The 19543-nt window shown below is 46.1% G+C and overlaps 1 protein-coding gene across 1 annotated transcript in view; it reads right to left on the bottom strand.

Annotated features, from left to right (window-relative positions):
• LOC128310305 (organic cation transporter protein) overlaps positions 1 to 15310 on the bottom strand; it is a 35427-nt gene extending 20117 nt beyond the window's left edge. The window contains exon 1 of the mRNA XM_053046911.1: positions 14903 to 15310. Within this exon, the coding sequence (XP_052902871.1) occupies positions 14903 to 15224 (322 nt within the window). The 5' untranslated portion in view covers positions 15225 to 15310. The remainder of the gene's footprint in view (positions 1 to 14902) is intronic.
• Positions 15311 to 19543: the final 4233 nt, after the last annotated feature.

The following is a 19543-nucleotide window of genomic DNA, read 5'->3' on the forward strand; positions in this document are numbered from 1 at the left end:
AGGTGGATGGTGACCCGTGGGAGGTGGGTGGTGACCCGTGGGAGGTGGGTGGTGACCCGTGAGAGGTGGGTTGTGACCCTTGGGAGGTGGGTGGTGACCTGTGGGAGGTGGGTGGTGACCCGTTGGATGGCGGACAATTTAGCGGACAAGATGGCGGACAAGATGGCGGACAAGATGGCGGACAGGATGATGGGCATGATGGCGGCCAAGATGGCGGACAAAATGGTGGGCATGATGGCGGACATGATGGCTGACAAGATGGCGGACAAGATGGCGGACAAGATGGCGGACAAGATGGCGGACAAGATGGCGGATACAAGATGGCGGACAAGATGACGGACAAGATGGCGGACAAGATGGTGGGCAAGATGGCGGACATGATGGCGGAGGTGAGTGGTGACACGAGGGGGGTGGTGACACGAGGGGGAGGTGACACGATGGGGAGGTGACACGAGGGGGCAGATGACGGCTAATCGGCTGCTAATAGACGGCTAATCGAAGGGTATTCGACCGCCATCTTACTCGGCTGGTACCAGGTGTCACCTCTTGAAAAACATGCTCTCCTGGTATCGGAAATCTGAAAACAGCTGGTTTTGTATGGAATTTCGTATGGAATTGCATACGAAGATTGCGCCATCTACCGTCATCTTGCCGCCATCTTGCTCGGCTGGTATCAGGTGTTACCTCATGGAAAACATACTCTCCTGGTATGAGAAATCTGAAAACAGCTGGTTTTGTATGGAATTTCGTACCAGTCAATGGAAAGTTTGACCGAGAGAGATAAGGGATACTTCCCATTTCGTCCAACTCACTTGCACTTGGGATTTGCAACTATCATCGGGAAGCGCTGGGAAGTGAGTGATGAAGGGAGAAGGTGGGAGAAGGGGAAAGAAGATGTCACCTCTTGAAAAACATTCTCTTCTGGTATCGGAAATCTGAAAACAATTTTTTGCGCGGCTATGGTATAGTGGTTTTCACAGTTGACCAGTTGATTTGGTCATTGGACAAATTTGTCAGTATTTTGTCAACTCTCGTGGCTCTGCACCTAATGGATCAAAGAATGCTTAAAACATAATCAATTGTTGAAATGTTCAGTAAGTAGAAGCTCACCACAAAAATCAACCGTTATTTTTTGTTCACCGCCTAAAACATCGACATGAGCGAATGATCATGGAGGTAGTCTTCTAACTGACTGTGCATAACACAAATTATTGTTATTATATAAATTTTGCGTTGTTTGTTTAATGGGACACAATGTTAAACAATCCACTAAATAATAAATGAACAAAAAATCGAAATTCACAACTTAGTAACTCGCTCATTCTGTATTGCAAACTGTATGACAGGTGATTACCCCTTACAATGCATCAGAGAATAAGCGATCTCCCGCCAGGATATGCAATATATACGCGGCATATTTACGTGGAGTAATTTGATTGGATGAATTTTCCTCTGCATTCGGCTCCATCTGGGGATCATTCTCATTGATGACGCACCACTATCTGTGTTTGTCCCCGTGCTCGATGGTCTCGGCTGTCTTCCTCGGCGACGTATCTTAAACATACCATGAGTCCAACCGGCTTCACCCCATGGAAACAGGATACGGGTACTGTAGTGGACGCATCATCTGGATGGTCTCATACACTGGCCTTAAGGATCCTGCAGCACGTTGTTGCAGCACAATCTCCCGTGTATATTCCGTGCTACCGGTGATATCGTCACAAACACACATTACCCACCTCACCTGCAATCGGTGTGTTGTTCCGGAACTGGTCAATACCTGGTTTACGTGAAAGGAGGCAAAGGCGCAGTTCATCGCGAACAGACATGCGTTAGGAGATTGTGTGTGATAAATACCCGCTGCAGGATAAACAATAGCGATTGAGTTCACCACCAAATGCTGGTGCTTGAGTGTTTTGTTAAGTTAAGTTAAGATCGAAGAAGTATAATTGAGTGTTGCATGGCGAATCTCCCGAAAGCACAGCGAGCGAACCAATTCGATGGCAAAGTGCTCCTTGGATGCTGTAGTTGTAAATTCCACCACGTGCTGCTTCTCGAAATTGGCGCACGAATCATTGTAGCTCCATTTAGAAGAGTACAGATACAGTGGTAACTGGTGTTAGTGGTGATATAGCCGGTTCCGTTATTGTATTCGAAGATGGTGATGGCCCTGGCGGACTATTTGAAGAAGATGATTAGGGGCGGCCCAGCGGCGGATCAAACAGTAGGCGGAGTAGGCCCCTTCTTACTGCGCTTTTCGCCTTGTCTCATTTCAAGTCCCCTCAATGTTCCCCTTCCATCCTGTATCGTTTTTAAAATTAGAGGCCTCAACTATATTTCCGCCCTGGGCCTCCAAGGAGACTGATCCTCCACTGTTGATGGTGAAATATTGCTAAAACTTTTAAAGCAAACTTGCCGCCTTAAATCCCACACAATCGATCTACCTCCCTTCACGACCCTTTAAAAAAAGCACCTGTCCCGAACTGGTCAATGTTGTGAACCGAATGGGAACCGACACATCCTTCGCTCGGTGCTATCCCACTTCTCGGAAAGCAACAGTTTCGCTATCGGTTGACTTCATCCCGGTGGAAAACATCATCCCTCCCCCCAACAGCAGTTGAGTTCGGAAAAGAGCACTAATCGTTCAGGGTCATCCACTTGCAGGATTCTGCCGCTTTACGGAAAAGGTCAGTTATTTCCGTGTTCAGATACGACCCGGCGACTCGGGAGAGAATGAGAGCCGAGGAAACGGCACAGCATTCGCTACATCCTTCGCGACCTTCACTTCACATGATGACGTTCTAAGGCGAACATCCTTTGTGTTGTTCGTCCGGGTAGATGAACACACACACGAGTAGATGGACTTGTCGGACGATTGATTGATTGATTGGCTCATCTCAACCATCGCTCGGTCAGCAAATGTTTTCTCATACTGCACCGGTGTATGAGACTGCATAAGGTGCCTAGGGTGAGAGTGGCATTGGTACGGCAGATGCTGACCCAAGCCCGGATGTACGTTTATTGGTTTGGCTGCCTGACCTTCTGCACCTTACTTTCACCAGAAACGTGCGGGCAATGGTAAAAATTGGTTGCCGCTCCAGTGCTGCAGGGATGAAGCTGTGTGTGCAGGTTAAAACCCAGACCAAGCAATACACTTTATTGAGCAACTTTATTGAGGGAGTGAGACGCAGGGGACGTTAAAATAATACAGCAAAATAAAACGTCAATAGCGAATGACCTTGGAGAACCGTAAGCAAACACACACACACACACAAACACACATCGCGTACGATAAACAGAGACGAGCGAGGCAGATGTGTGGCTGGCGTGCAGTCAACCGAGGTGACACATCCAGTTGATCCTTCCTATCCTGACCGGCACACTGCTTTCTATCGCAAATCTCTCGAGCTTATGCCACCGAGTCCCGACTGTGTTGACACTGTAGTCCCTGATCTCTGGCACCTCCTTTCGGCTGCTGGTCGTGCTGGACAAACGGCTTTAAAACGGAAAGGAAATGAGAACGAATGATCATTCCCAACCAAAAACCCCAGCCCAGGGTTCAAGCAGAAGAAACGAAATTGTGTTTCGCATCGAAAATAGAATCTCCCCCCCCCCCCCTCCGCCGCACGTCGGTGGTCGTGTTTTCCTCACCCCAAAATCAGCTCTGAGTTGCTTCGATGATTGTAAGCACCCATTCCGTGTTTCTTTTTTCGTACGTCGTTAAGCTCTCAATGGAGACGCATGGTGCCTTGTACGTTTACAAGGGATGTCCTGCCGGCCGTTCGCCGTGCCGACAATTGAATTAAGCTTCGCAAAACATCGCCATGGCAAGCGGGAGATGCAAAATAAATTCGTTCAACAAAAAAAAAAGCGAGAGAGACGAACACCGCCGCCGTGGTTGAGTGAGTTAGTTGATAGGTTTATCGGGGTTTTGATTCCACGAAATCTGGCCTGAACAGGGATTTAAGGGTATTGCGAAGCCGGGGTATTGCCGTTTTGGGAAAATCGTTTTTAAAGGATTGGTGTGTTAGCTTCCTTTTTCCGGTAGAAGATTCCGCTAATCCTTGAGAAAGTGATATTTATAGGAATGCCATCACTTCAAAGCCATCACACGTTAACTTCTTTTATTGCCACGATCGTTTCTCGTCTTATCTGGGAGCTAACAGAATTTTATGGTACTTTCATTCACCAAACCAAAACATTTGTAGAAACATGCTCATCGGCATCGTTTCATGTATATTCATCCTTTTCCTTTTGTGCATCCATTTGTCCTCCATTTCGCTACTCACACTCTCTCTACAGTCGTATCATTGGCAAACCAACCGACCAGTAACTTCAGACGATAGCACAACATTTTCCTTTCATGGTTGATAGACGGAAAACTTTTTAATCAACTCCAGACCGTCCGGTTCAGACGGGGAAATGCTCCGAGCACCTGGTTTTCCCGCTTAAAGACAACCGTACTCAACGGTCGAAGCAGGACGGGCATTCATTACCGTACCCTCTGCGGCTCTTATCATCTCGAGCATGTGTTCAAGGACGTTGAAAAAACTATATAGAGATGTTTTTTTATCCCTCCTCTGAAGCTATCACTTTCAACATTGACAGCAACTGTCCAGCGATCGTCCCAATCATGTCACTTCCCATCGGAGTTTTCTTGTCTCCATCTTCAAGATGCTATCCCCGCTCCCTTTCAATAGCTTTCGTTCCCTTCGTTAAGATGGCAATCACAATTTGTACGGATCCAAATAAATAAAACACAAAAAACCCAGCACAGCACAACGTCAAGCAAAACGGTCTGGATAATGTTTAGCAGTGAACTTAGCTCCATCCGGCGGTAGACTTTAAACAGCAACAAACACAGAGCCACTCGGAGCGCGGATGTAGCGGATTGCGAAGATCGTTTCGGGTTCTTCAGCTGTCTGTGCGAAGCTGAAATTTGCATAGTGATAGATGTGTTCAAGTGTTGCGAATATTATGGCACCCGGATTGCGCTGGCACCCGGTGATGATTCTCACAAGCGCGTGTTTAAAGTTTGCGAAGCAGATTGACCTTCCCATTTCCTTTTTTTTTTCACCGGTGAATGCATTCTCAAGTGGGCTCCCCTCCCCCACGAACATTTACCACCACCGCAAGCATGGCACCGCTTTGGAAAATGATTATGGAAATTCAAGGAAAAAGGTATTTCTCAGGAATAGATTATTCATGAGCATTTTTCGGGTCACCTTTGTCACCCAACCGGACGACAATCCTTCACTGTTGCGTGGGAGGGTGTTGCAGGGGAGCAAAAGTTTTCAGACGGCTCTTACACGTACCGTAACGAGATTGGCAGCCATGTGGGCAAACCGTGGAAAACAAAGTTTTTCAATTGTAATGTAAGAGCTGGCTTTCAAGTTGCCAAAAGTGTGTTACCAAGCTGTAACCAAGGACAATTTTTTATTTTGGAAATCATTTTATTCCCAAAACAAAAAACAGATACATTTTGAACATGTCTGTTTTGTTTTGAACGTGCTGACTTCCTGAAGAACCGCTGAACAATTCGAGTAAATAATTTGTGCCGCGCGGTACAAATGGCTCCGGCCAACTGGACGAGATCGCTGGGCGATTAAAGCGATTGATAATGTTAAAAATAAATTAACCACAGACAGTCACATTTATTCTTCGTTTTATAATTCAATGTGTTTAATTGAAGCTATTTATATGCTTCCGTCTCGTCAAGATAGTGTGCAAATGTTCGCCGCACATGAGGGTTCATCGGTAATCGAACAAGCTGATAGCATGGCGTTAACAACCATTTAGTCGCCCTATTATCGAGCATATTTTGGAAACATTTTGCGTTTTTTTTTTGTGCCGGACACTTGGCCAGAAGGCGCAGTATCAGTAGCTGCCACTAGTCGGTTGTTGCCCGGACCAATGGGCCACCCCATCGGCGTATCAATGGCGCTAGGACGGTGCTTTTATTATTGCATGTTTAACACGCTACCGATAAGACAAACGACTGTTTACGGCTAACGTGTGCCGAGGACTCGTAATGAGAATCATAACTCTTTAATCTTTTGCATAACAAAAGGGCTGCGAAATAATTAAGCTTTTTTAACGATTAAATTATTCACAATTATTCACAATATTATTCACAATTCAAACCTTTTTTCATAACTGTTGGTCTCTGGGAGTCAAGTAAGTCTTCTTATTTATCTCATTTATAAATCATTTGCCATTTGTATACGAATATTGTTTCCTTTAAAATGGATTGTAAGCAAAATAAAACATTTGAGAATATAATATTTGATAAATTTTCGATTTTGATAGTTCTGGTACTGTAATACGATTTTCAATAACAATTTTCGACACAATTTTTGAGGAAATGGTGTTTACTCCTCATCCTTAAGAATTATAATTAAAACAATTATTTTCTTTTTCAAATCTCGCAATGAAGACCAAGGTCACTAACTTTATTAAGAATTAATCTTATTCAGTATTTTCTGCACAAATCTTGTCCTTTTGCCTTGATTTTTATTGATCTTATTGAGTAATATGAGTGATAAACAATGAAAAATTCGTACAAACGTTTCAGTAAAATGTCAAATGTCAAAATATTAAACTGTACTCCGGTACACATTTGTACTGTCGAACCAGCATCAGCTTCAGCATCTGATTGTAGCGAATGAAACGCCAAGCATTACGCCCAAGCATTGCAAACTAACTTTGTGCGCGCTTCAAAGCTCGCATCGACGACGGCAGAGTAATTGTTCCCTCGTTCGCTCCCCTATTGGCGTTGGCAAGTTGGTCCAAGCTATCAGAAAAACCTGTTTGCACGGGCAACGGTAGGGAAGGTGGATTGTATTGAGATGAGTATGATTAAGCGCGTGGTTGAGCACTGCCGGTACACAATGCATAGAATTTTAATTTCCACTGAAGCGATTATTCATCCCCGAGTGTGATTGCAGCAGTTTCGAGGCGGTTGTGGTCGTGCCCGGGATGAGAAATTAGTTTATATCGAAGGTGCAAGTGTTTGCGCTCAGTTGTGAGATGGAAAAGTTCATGCACACATTGTTGTTTGGTGTAATATTTGTCCATTTTAATCTTTTACAAGCAAAGCACCATATTTACCCACATTGAATGGAGGGTTTGAAGGGTGTCTCAATTAAGGTGAGGTTTAATTGAATATTTGCTTCCCTAATTTATGCGCTAAAGACTCTTTCAAGACGATAATTTAGTTTACGCGTAGCTTAAAACAATCAAGGTCCACCACAGTGAAGGATAAACAATGCCGGTGCCCTCAAACGATGGCGAGGTTCCATTCGTTGAAGAGAGTCTTTTCAGCTCTATCAGACTATCATCACGTAAATCTTGGAATATTGTTTTTGTATCCTTTTATATTCCATTACCATACTTCCTCTGATGCTTCCGAAACGTGGAGTGTGGCACTCTGCCTTACGGTTCCGATGGGATAAAGAAGGTAAAATAACTTCAAGATAACTTCTGCCCGATTAGAAGTTAGAAGATACATATGGAATCGGTTTACTCCGGGTGCTTAAGATCAACCCAAACTAAACCCAAACCCATCCATAACCATGCCGAAAGCGTAATCCCGGCACACCGTGTACCGTACGGACAGTTCCAATCTGCCCGCGCGATCCCATTGGAATCGATAGCAACGTGTGGTGTTGATGGAATTTCTTACGCTGATGCGAGCACGTTGCTACTGCGGTTAGTGCACGTTTTGTTTGGTTTGGTTCCGTTGTTTTTTTTTTCGATAGCACGAAAAAGATAATCCTTCCGGTTCCGCCGTGTACGTGTGGTAATACGCTGGGTTGCGTGACCTTGGGTGAACCTTTTCGTGGCACTTCACGCTAAAGAAGACACCTTTTGCTGGTTTTTACCTCTACACCAGATGACACTCTCCAGCAAAAGGACGAGCCTCCAAAGAGCGAGAAAGAGAATGAATATCGGAACAAGCCCATCACGGACGGCACATGGCATCGTTTGGCTTGTGTAATGATGTTGTAAAACCATGTTTGCCTGTACGTCGTGTACGCACTAGTGCTCGAAGGGGATGAACCACCCCTGGTAGCTCGGGACGGGATTTTTGCACCAAGCGAACGCTTCCGGTAGACAAGAACACACACGCTGTCGTTATCTTCATCAAATTCTCATTTCTTGAACACAACCGTAGATCAATCTGCTAACGATTGGTCTCGTTTGGGCTCCGAACCGAGCACGATGCACGATGGCGGTACCATAAGACAATGTGGCACACCACCCGTGGGTCGCATAATGTACTCGTCCCGGTGGCGCATGGAGTGTATATGGAACAGAGTTTATTCAACACCTCGCATCATTCAGCTGTTACCAAATGTGTACTATTTCGGCAAACGACAAGCTCATTATGTTGACATCTTGCTCTGAACCTGTTGGTTAACGTTAATTTAAATCAAATAATCAGACATTTGAGTATTCTAATTTGGAGATAGTAACGAAATTTACATACGTATTGTAAATTATATTCCTCCCAAAATGAACGTTATACTGATGAGGTATATCGGACGCGAAATTAAGCATCCGGATTCCAAAACCCGATCGTTGATGGATTTGTAGTATTAGAATTAAAGGAAGAAATCAACTCTGATTGCTTTCCCCCACAGGGTCGTCCGCATGCCACAGAGTCCTCCGTATAAAATGTTTCAATCCAGCGACATCCATCTCTGCATCTGCATCCACCGGCGGCAAGAGACAGGCCAGATGGAAATGGAAACGAAATGAAACATTCTCGTTTCCGAACGAAGCGAACTGACTGCCATACGGGCAGATAAATCATTCTCCGGTTCATCGTGCCTGGTTTGCAGTATGAAGATGTTACAGACCGCTGCTGATGCTGATGAACCGTACAGGAGCAACAAGCTTCACTCGGTGCTGCTCCCTGTGCCAACTAACCGAAATGTCATTTCGTTACTGGAAACTGCTCGTGATGGTATTGCAAAATAAATCGCCACCAACAACCAGTAACCCCAAACGTAACACCCCCCCAGCCAATTTGAAGGTGCAATGGAGGCGCCTGGTGAGTGACAGCGATAGCGTAACGTATCTACCAACAGAAAAGCGTTACAGCGCAACATACAACATGAGAAACAAATCCAAACAAGTAAGAAACTTTCTTTGGATCCTTGCCAAGGAAGGAACCAAGATGCGACCAATTCGCTGTGACATCTCGGAGCGATAAGTCCGTTCTTAAGGCATGGAAAACTCCAAATAGCAAACAAAACTCATTGTGCAATGTAAAAAACAACTGACCGGAAATGCCATTCAAGCCCATTTTGTAAGGAGTGTGATAGTGAAGAAGTGATGGAAGGATCATCACAGCAAATCAACCACCATTTGCAAACGAGGTCAAGGGTGGCAAGAATTTGCATTCCTTATTGTACGAATCGGTTACATTTATTACTGAAAAATCCGCCGGTGGCTTTCCTGCTCAGCCAGATGGAAAGGGTGCTGGGTTGCACAAAACAGATGCAGCTTGAGCAGCAGATATTCGAAAGGAAAACAGTGCCGAGCGTCTTACGGGGTACTAAATCCCTTTGCTCGATTCGATACGCTTCACTGCGATGCACTTCGTCTGGCTGTTGGCGATAGGATTCACATTTCACCGGCACACGCCTTCGATCGAGTCTTGGCAACCGAACGCAGCGTTTTCGAAAGGTAAATCAGTCCTTCGGTGGAATCCTTGATGATGCTCAACAATACAGCACTACAACAATCCCTCTCGGTCGGTCCCCTACAACGGTAACGAGTCGGTGCGAGTGCACTGCAAAACGTTTGTACGAAAGTTACACAATTTGTCTAATGGTAACGAAAACGGGAACCTGGGAAAATTGTTCCAAAGCAGCCTTGTGTCCCAGTATGCAAAAACTGAACTGGCGCTGTTTGGATCGGATGTCGGACGGTTGGAAGAGAAGCGTCTTTGAAGCAATCGTTACATGCTACATTTATGTTGAGGGGTTGTTATTATTTTTCTTTTTTTTTCCGAGCAACCACCAGACACATGATGCATTCAAACCCAGTTGCCGTCGCTTTGAACACGTGCACAGGGAAATGGGGGAAGATAAAAAAGATTAACAGGAGGATACAATAATAAGACGTCCTTATCTACGTCACGTTGCCGGAAGCGATTTGGTTTGCGTGTTTTTTTTTGTACGCTGTCTCTCACTCAGCATGTAAATAAGCTGTTTGCTGGGGCCGCTGCTGGACGTTTGAATGTTAATGCAACTCGGGATTTCTTTTATCTTTCAAGTGCGGGAAATAGTTTTTGTTACAAATATTTACAAACGGAAGTAACAGGGAGTGAGACTTTTTTGTTACCTTAAAGCTAATATTTTCTTCCTTTCTCGAAGTGAAATAATACATTTCTGCACTAAACACACTTTGAAATTTATTCCCAAAACATAAAATATACGTCCCAAGAAATCCCCCTTTGACTATTCCCCCCCGGGGCCCCTTTCACCCGTAAAACATTCGAAACCATGCGAATCAAGATGCAGCGAAACGGAGATGAAAATCCTCACCTGAATATTAATGTAAATCAAATCACAATCCAATTGGGAATTGGGAGATAGAGCGGTTACGCTTCAAGATGTGCGCAGGTGAGTAAATTTCGGCACACATTCCGGCAGACAATTCGAAGGCTCGACCGTATCGGCAATTAATGCAAATTTAAACATTTATTCGCATTACTTGCACACTCACCGATGCGGACGATTTGGAAAAATATCGTTACGTATACATCAGCGGAATGGTTACAAAGCGTTACCTTGTGGTTTTTTCCCCCCGCTTTGCTTTTCCAAAGCGCTGTGCGGTTGGTGTTGAGAACTTTGAATGCAGAGATCTGCTGGTTGTCGATAGCACACACACAAACACACGCCCGGACACTTGAATTCCGAACGCTCACTTATAAGGGACAGCTCACTGCAAGAATAAGTAGTTAACAGATCACTTTACCAAGGACACCGAAAGGTTTGAGGCTGGAAATTTTGTGGAATTCTAGGCTCTCTTTAAATTGTAAGCTTAGGGGTTCTGTATTCAACTTGTAAGTTCGCGTGCTTCGTTTAACCCATTCGAAAGGCCAACGTCATTTAGGTTCATGGACATTGTTTCTTCATTGATAACGCGGTGCATACGATGTGGTTTTTGCGAGAAGCTTTTCCACGACACACCTTCACAATCAATCCGGGTATACCGTTTGGTAAAGCTCTAAACTAACTGACAAGCCCACCACCACTACACCAGCTGTACGCGGTTTTCAATCACAATCCGGCACGGAAACCGGTTTCCCATTTTTCTTGCCACCCTAAGAACACGTTTCAGATAACGTAGGACTCGTTTTTCATCACTTCTGTCTAACTTTTACACAGCGGTAACGGCTCGAATGCGCGCCACCGTTGAGGTGCACGTTGTTTGGGGAAGATCGCAACCATATCTACCATGCACAGCCCCCGGGGTCTCCCCACCAGAGGGCGGAAATTCTGTTTCGGAACACACTGAACCTGATGGGAAATTAAACTGCTGGTGGAGCGCGCGCGGGAACGATGTTCATTGCCCCCACCCCCCCGCGAATGGCGTCACTTCCGTTTGGCTGTGGACCGTTTCAGACACGCTTGTGTCGACCTCGAAACGTTGGAAATATTTTTCACCACAACCCGGTTTCGGACCGCTCGATACACTGCCAAACCCGTTCACCGGCGTTTGCTATTTAATGTTGCGGAATTGGCTGTACCGTACTCCCGCCCCTCGAGTGCGAGTGATCGAGTTGACCGAGTGCCGGAGTGACCAAGCGACGCGGATGCAGCGGATGAACGTGGCACGTTGCAGAACAGAACCAACGACGGCCAGCAGTGGCCGAAATGCGAACCGCGACTGAAAAGCGTTGCGAACCGCTGCTGGAACACCAGCTACCTTCACTGCACGGATCGGATCGGATTTTCCCGAACACCCAGCGGTCGTGTGTTGCGCGAAGAGAGAGCGCAAAAATAAAGCCACAGTGTCACAACGCACACGCGGTGAAGGGTGCGTGATGCAGCGAGAGGCTGTATGGCGCCAACGGGCCAAACGGTGAGATGCTGTAAGAAATCCCTCGATGCCAGCATCTATCGGCTCTGTATTCCGACCGAGAGCGTGAGAATACAGACATCCCCCCGGCCCTGTTTGTTGCGTCGTCAAACGATCTGTCAAAACGCAGATAGCAGGTGGTTCTTGTAACGACGCAACCGGGGGGATGTCGTCGCATGCTTGTCGTCGTTGTTTTGCTACATTTTCCTCCGGCTGCTGCGTAACGTGAGATGAATTTTGTCGCAGCAGTAAACCCCTCAACCCCTGCTGTGGGGTGGGGGAAGTTACACACGAACGCATGGTTCAAAGCAAACATCAAGTCGCAAAAACGCGACTACGCGACTATTTGAGTTATCCATTTTTTGTTTTAGAAATGCTTTTTTTTTACTTGCGTGCACTTTTGATGCGTGGAGTTGGGGTGATGGATGGATGGACGGTTCATTAGGAAAAGTAAACAAACAGACAGCAAGCGCGAGAGCAGTCGGAGAAACAGGTGGATTGCTCTATGCGCGTGATGCGGTTGGCAAAAATCCCGCCAAACCGACTGTTGCATCGGGTGGGGAATTGTGATACGACGCAACACTTTGCCGTTTGTATCATTCGCTTACGGTTGATGGATTGATGGTAGGAAAACTGTGTTTTATGCTTCTGTGGATGGCAACATTTTCAAACACATTTTCCAATCATAAACCTTTTATCTTTATTCGTTTCAAAATAATATTTTCGTGCACTGTATGAACGGTTCGGAAGCTTGTTACTTCTCGAGTGAATTACGATTTTACCATCAAAGCTATCTCCTTGAAAAGAGTTATACTGTCAGTAAGATCTAGGTTTAAGAAACATCAGGTAAAAATCTCAAAATCAGTATCCATACAAAGATTTGCAGGCCGCACACTGATTTCTTCTGAATTTTTACCACCCCTTCCAATGCTGTCAAGAACTTCTAGTTCTTTACTCCATTTATTAGTACTTGAGTACTAAGATTTCAACCCATTTATTAGTACTTGAGTACTAAGAGTATCTTAGGTAGTTCCGGTACTCTCATACGCCTCTGAGACATAGACCTTGTCCAAAACTGACGAAACCCTCTTAGTCGCTTTGGGGAGGAAAATGCTCAGAAGGAATTTTGACAATGTACTTGTAGGATGGTATGTCATTAAAATGACACCTAGCAACCCTTCTTGGAATGTCTTTTAAGATCTTTCACATGGACAGCGGAGACGTGGTAGGTCCAAATTATGATGCAGTGATGGCGTTGATGCGTCTGTCAGAATATTTATGTTGAGTTTTTGAACTTACACTTACTTCATAATTGTACTTTGTTAAACGTTATTTACAAAAATTAATAATATTAATAATATTATAAGATTATTATATTTTTATATTATTTAATAGGTTTTGAATAACAATATCTGATATCTAATATTAGACCTGATCAGTTAGGTGTTTGCCACAGTAAAATGATTCTTGCTACTTGGATTCTTGCGTTAACTTGCTTACACATTTGTGATAAAGTTTTATTTTTTGTTTCATCTAATTAAACCCTTACTAACGCCTATAAAAGGCACAAATGGAAAGAGCTGAATGTCGCAAACATGATAACGAATGATAACATTGAAATAAATTCCAAAATGCATTGATCTTTTTTTATTGTTCTGTTTAATATAACGACAAATTTAAATGTCATTACTTAACTATTTTTATCAAAGGTTAAGTCAAGTCCATAAAACAACATGTCATGTCGTCTGTGACATTAAAACTGTTTCTGTCAAAGTACACTGTACTAATTGATGAAAGAATCCAACACAAAGATCACCCAGCATGCTCCATAAATAATAACTTCATCATTTTCGGCAATTCCTTCTCTTAACCTTTCATCGATGCAAACATAGAACGCCCATAACTTAACCATACGCCATGAGCACAGATGTTTCCGGCAGTGGCGTACTCGGGAGCCAGGGTGGTCACTTTCCGAACCCAGCTCCCAGCAGCCATTTCTTTCCCCCGGACGCGATTCACCAGTTGGTCCAAATCTAGAAACACAGGAAACTAATCAACGCAATTTATACGTAATTTGCATCCGTCGGCAATGGCGAATTGTTCGCATGGGTTGGGATTGCGCACGGAGGGTAGCGAATCACAAAAAAAAACAAAACAACAGCAACATGCCGCAAAGGAATCATCGTACGCGACGAGTTACCTTCTCAATAAGAAAAGTGGACAAGATGTTGGCGTTTTATCTTATTAACGACACCACCACCAAGGATGCGATACTCGGTTTGTGGTCCCACGAAGTTGACCACCGCTCACGACACTAGTTACACCCTTTTCTATTGGCTCCAATTGAGGGTGGTTGTCCATCCGGGGTTGGGTTGTTGGGTGCCGCACACGGTGGTGCGTGTGGTGATTTTATTTCCCAAATTAAACTACACCCGCTAGAATGCGAAATTAGTGCTGGGTGGTGGGAAACAATCAAGCGCCATGCCATTTCTGCATGGTGCGATTTATTCAATCTTCTATCGTTGAATGGATGGTTGGTATTGGACAAATTACAGTAAATTCCAAAACTCAAGAAGAAATTATCGGGGCTTTAATTGGGAATGGAACTGATGAGCATCCTGAATGAAATGGGATTGAACAATTATCATATATCGTAGAATTGATTTCGTAACTCTCCCTAATGAATCCCCTTTAACACATTAAATTTTGGGGACAATTTATCTCTAAGAATTTAATATAGATACGATAAAATTATATAGTGAAACCTAGAATCATTTAACAAAAAAACAGCAGAAGCACTCACCTTTGGCATTGCCGTTCCATTTCCCCAACAATCGTTCACTCGCTTCGTCCAACACCACTATCTCGTCTGCATCGCACTGATCCAGCGCCGATTCGCCCTCGTCACTCAAATCGGCATCCATCCTTGCCACTGGGCACCGTCCACCGGAAGTGGTCCGATGCCCACCGGGACCACCGTTCCGTGAGCGCGAATGATCTCCATCGTCGTCCGTTACCGATTCGGCCAGCATCGAAATCTCGCACTCATCCACATCACCATCACCACCACCACCACTAGAACGTCGCCGGCGCCCAATCCCTGGCGACTCCCACCGAACGGACATGGTGACGTGCTGTGGTTCCTTCAATGGCCGTTAATCGCGTTTGTTTTACTGCCTCTTTTAACAAGCGATGCTGGTTGGGGAGGTTTTTTTTTCTCTCCTTCTCCTCCTCTAAACGATCGCGATTTTACGATCTTCACCAACGCGCACGATTCACACCACAATATAATCAAACAACGACACCAACGTCAGATGGCAACTTTACACCGAAAACAAATAGAGAGAGAAAAAAAAACAAAGAGCATGAACAAAACAATCTACCCGATCGACACTGATGCGCACCGAAGAAAAAAACCAAAAAAAAAAAAAACTCCCCACTACCAACAACAACAACACGCAAACGAAGCACACAAACGATCGCTGTTTGCTCGCACTGATTCAATCAAAACTGATCATCACTAACCGGAAGTGGTACCGGGGGATGGTAGGAGCGCGATGCTGCGGGTGTGTAATGTTGGTGGCAATAAACATTGGATGAACGAAATGATAGGAATACTAATAGGAGAAAAAAAACACTACACCACCTGCACTATCACAAAACTTCGCTTAACAGATTCGATCTACACACGCACACACACACACACGCACGCATCAACGGGAAAAGGCAGCTACTCCGCCCAAGGCCACCGGAAAGGCACTGTCGTCAGACGGGGCTGTGTCCGCACTTCACGCCTTTACACTTGACACTGACACGAGCTACGACGCTATCGAAGCATCTCGCCGATAGCATCCCTCCATTATTGCGGAACCCATTATCCTTGCGCTCAGAGTTTCGGGCCCAGACACTTCCTTTTTGCTAACGCGACGCCCGATTCGACGGGATACCGAAAGGCCCCGTAATGAGGACGCTTCGGACGCACGGCCTTGCTGGCTACGGGATCTTTTGCAGGGTCAGTAACGCTGTGCACGCGTTGACTGAGGCGTCACGCGCAAATCCCTCTCCCTGCGGTGTGACGATCGAGCTGACGTACGAACGGTTTCGTGTGTTTCGGTGCTGCAATTACCCGTGTGCCCGGGTGTCAACCCTAATTGCGGCTCGCCGACCGCCGGGGTAATGGATATGCTAAATTCCGCGTAATGCCTCGATTGGCACGATCCAATGCCCTGCAGGGTGTCACAGACTCTCAGGTCCCTTCTATTTCACTTGCTTCCTTTGCAAACACCGACTCTTCAGACACGTCGGAACGCGTCACGGATCACACCACCACCGAGGTTGTGCACTGTTTCATTCGATCGTTATTGGAAAATTGTTCCAACAAATTGTGTTGCGCATCACCACTTGTCTACGGGGTCGTCTAAATCATCGGGTGCGCTATGCGTAAGAATCGCTCCCGGTTCTATTCGCGCGGTTCACGATCTGCCAGATATGGCCATATCGGTTGGAGATGTATCAGTAACGGTTGCAGTACGCTAACTAACTGGCAGAGATTATAAATTCTTCATTCGTCCGCTGATGAAGATATCACGTATCGCGCGTGACTCGCGTGACACGGATCTCCCGCGAGGCAAGAAAGAGAGATAGAGATGTAGCGTCGGGAGAAGGATGCTGTGCAGGAAAATGGTGAAACAGTATTTAAATAGCCACACACACACACCAAACAGATTGCACCGGCAGTACTTAGTCTTGGACAACGCTACTACGGTTTACTTTACACTCCGAAACCAAAATCGAAACCTTCGCACCGTATTTAGTTACAACTCGCGTGGTGTTCCAAAAACCATTTCACGGTATCGAGGCCCTCGGGCCACCGTGGGCCAACGAAAGAAGATCCTACCGGCGTGTCGTGATCGTTCTGGCGCGACGCCCCTGCGACCGGTGACGACAGCGCTTGCACACAACACCCGTACGGTGTGGCGTCCACTGGCTACACTGCGATGGTGGACGCGGACCCAACCACTCGAAGCTTCCCATCCATCACGGTCGCGTCGTCGGGTTTTGGTGCGGTGGCCATTACTGCCATACGTGGAACCGAACAGCTGTCATGGCTGCGTACGTCGATTTGGCGTGATTGCGAGGCGCTCCCCCGGGTGGCGCCAACCAGGTGCGCTGCGGAAGAGAAGAATTTGTACGACAAACATCAGATACGTGTGCGCGTTGGGAAGGTGTGTGAAGATTAACACGTTGATTGGATGAATCATGCACATGAAGTGATTTGGAAAGGTAATGTCTAATATCTAGCGTTTGTTTCACCGCACATCACACGTTACGATAAGGGTTGGTATCAAATTTACTCAGAATTCCGTCCACCAAACACCCCAACTGCCCCCCCAACTGCAAAAAGCTGCTCAACCGTACACACCCCACAAACATCGAGCGATTGCATTTTGAATTGAAAAACAAACAGCCCATCCCTGTGGGGACCACTCTGACGATAGTTACGGGTGAGCAGCTGGGCCTACAGCCTCATCATTTGTCCACGCGGGCGTGAGAAAACAAATTGCCAATCAATAAACTGCTGCGAAGCGCACGGAACGGCGCAAACCCCCCAAGCGCGATGATAACGCGCGCGAGTGACACCGTTTGCGACGCATTTCTTGTGTTTGTTTTCGGAAGTTTTGCGAGTGGCATCATAGCGTGTGTAAATATTCACACCATTGCACCATCGATGAAGCGTCACCCACCAGCGCGACACGGGTTTAATTACATCGAGGTGATCGTTTGGGATCGCTAACATTTTGCGACTTAACACGATCGACCAGCTGTCATTAGAATTCGCCACCAGCGTTCGCGCGTGTCCCCGTGGTGCCGTCTCGGGGGGGTGCGCATTGTCTTGTTGTCATCATTAATTTTCACTAATGGTTTTATGACTTTGTCGCGCGAAGGTCCCAGCGGGTCCCATCATCCATGCCCACCGTCCGCTGCCCGTCGAAACGGGCTGGTTTGTGCGTCTGCTGAATGATCGAATCGATGCGAGTGTAACGAGTCGAAGTCGATTGACAAAACAGGACGCTTGTCTTGCGGGTACAACCAATAAGCCAACCGACCAATAAGTACGAGCAAATAGACCGGACGAGCCGGACCAGCGAGGGGCAACAATGTTTAGACAGGGCTGGCGCCGCGTCCGTGTAAGAAACTGCGGAGCGTGGTGGTGTACGGTGGGCTAAATTTAGCTCCGTGATGAATGTACAATGGAATGAAATTGTTCCCGCATTCGGCGCGTCTATTATTGAGCTGTCATCGAATATCATCTCGCTAATGGGGGACCCCTTGTCTGCTGAGATGACAACGTTTTTTTGTTTTTGGTTTGAATTATTTCCTTCGATTTATTTTTAGCATCGAAAAGGTACACAAGAACCAACGGAAATATCTGTTGCTTAACTTTCCAATTTTAATTTTTAAGGTAAGGTTAAGGTACACACCCCCATATAGAGGAATGCGAATTCAATTCGACGCGAAATTAGCTGTCTTCGCTTTAACTTCCTCACCGTCATCAAAGCAAAACGATCGTAAATTACTATTTACACCACTGCAACATATGCACTTCGAACCCACGAGCCGTCGGCACGAAATGGTGCTGTGGCACGGCATACGAGAGGTCTTGTTAATTCGTACAAATTGCTTATCGAGGTAATGGACACGTTTCACTCGAAACTCGTGTATGGCTCACCGTTTGAAAAATGTCATTTTAATCAAACGCTGAAGCCTGTGTATGCACGGCGTTGTACCGTACGAATCGGAGCAATTGCATCTCGACCCCCCCAATTGACCGCTTCTTCTGGATTTTACACCCCGGCCAATCCCTGCCTCTACCACGCAAAGGTCCGCGCCTTATCAGCCCCCATGCGCTCGCTCTAGTGCTTGCACGCTGACCCAATATATGTGCACCGGATTGCAATATTCTAATTAGCAGTTCCGACCAAACCGGCGGCTCCGCCCAGTAGGGTTTGCGTGCCGTTACAGAGGGGGAGAAGGGAGGCACATTCATTCAACACTCACTTGTTGTTGTCGCTGTACCCTTCCCTTGCGTTTCGCGCGATCATCCACCGAGGCGGAGAAACGGTTCGGTTCGGGGCCCGTTTTTTTTACCTTCTCGCCAAGTACTTGGTAGGTACCGGTTGCGTCGATGATTTACTTTAATTACCGGCAATTTAGATGTAAATTCCAGACGAAAACGGCACGGCTGTGGCGATGGTTGCATCTAGCCCTGGTGCGATCCAGCACCGGAGGATGGTATGTAACGAGCATCGTCGCCAGAACGCTCGGACTTCACGAGCAAGATCCGATCCTGGGACGAGAGGGGTGGGAGGCAAAATGTGGCCCAAGACGTGGTACAACAAACGTGCACTGTGTTACACACTCGGAAACGATCACCGGAAGCATA

Source organism: Anopheles moucheti, chromosome 2 (assembly GCF_943734755.1).
Source record: "Anopheles moucheti chromosome 2, idAnoMoucSN_F20_07, whole genome shotgun sequence".
NCBI classification, from domain to species: domain Eukaryota; kingdom Metazoa; phylum Arthropoda; class Insecta; order Diptera; family Culicidae; genus Anopheles; species Anopheles moucheti.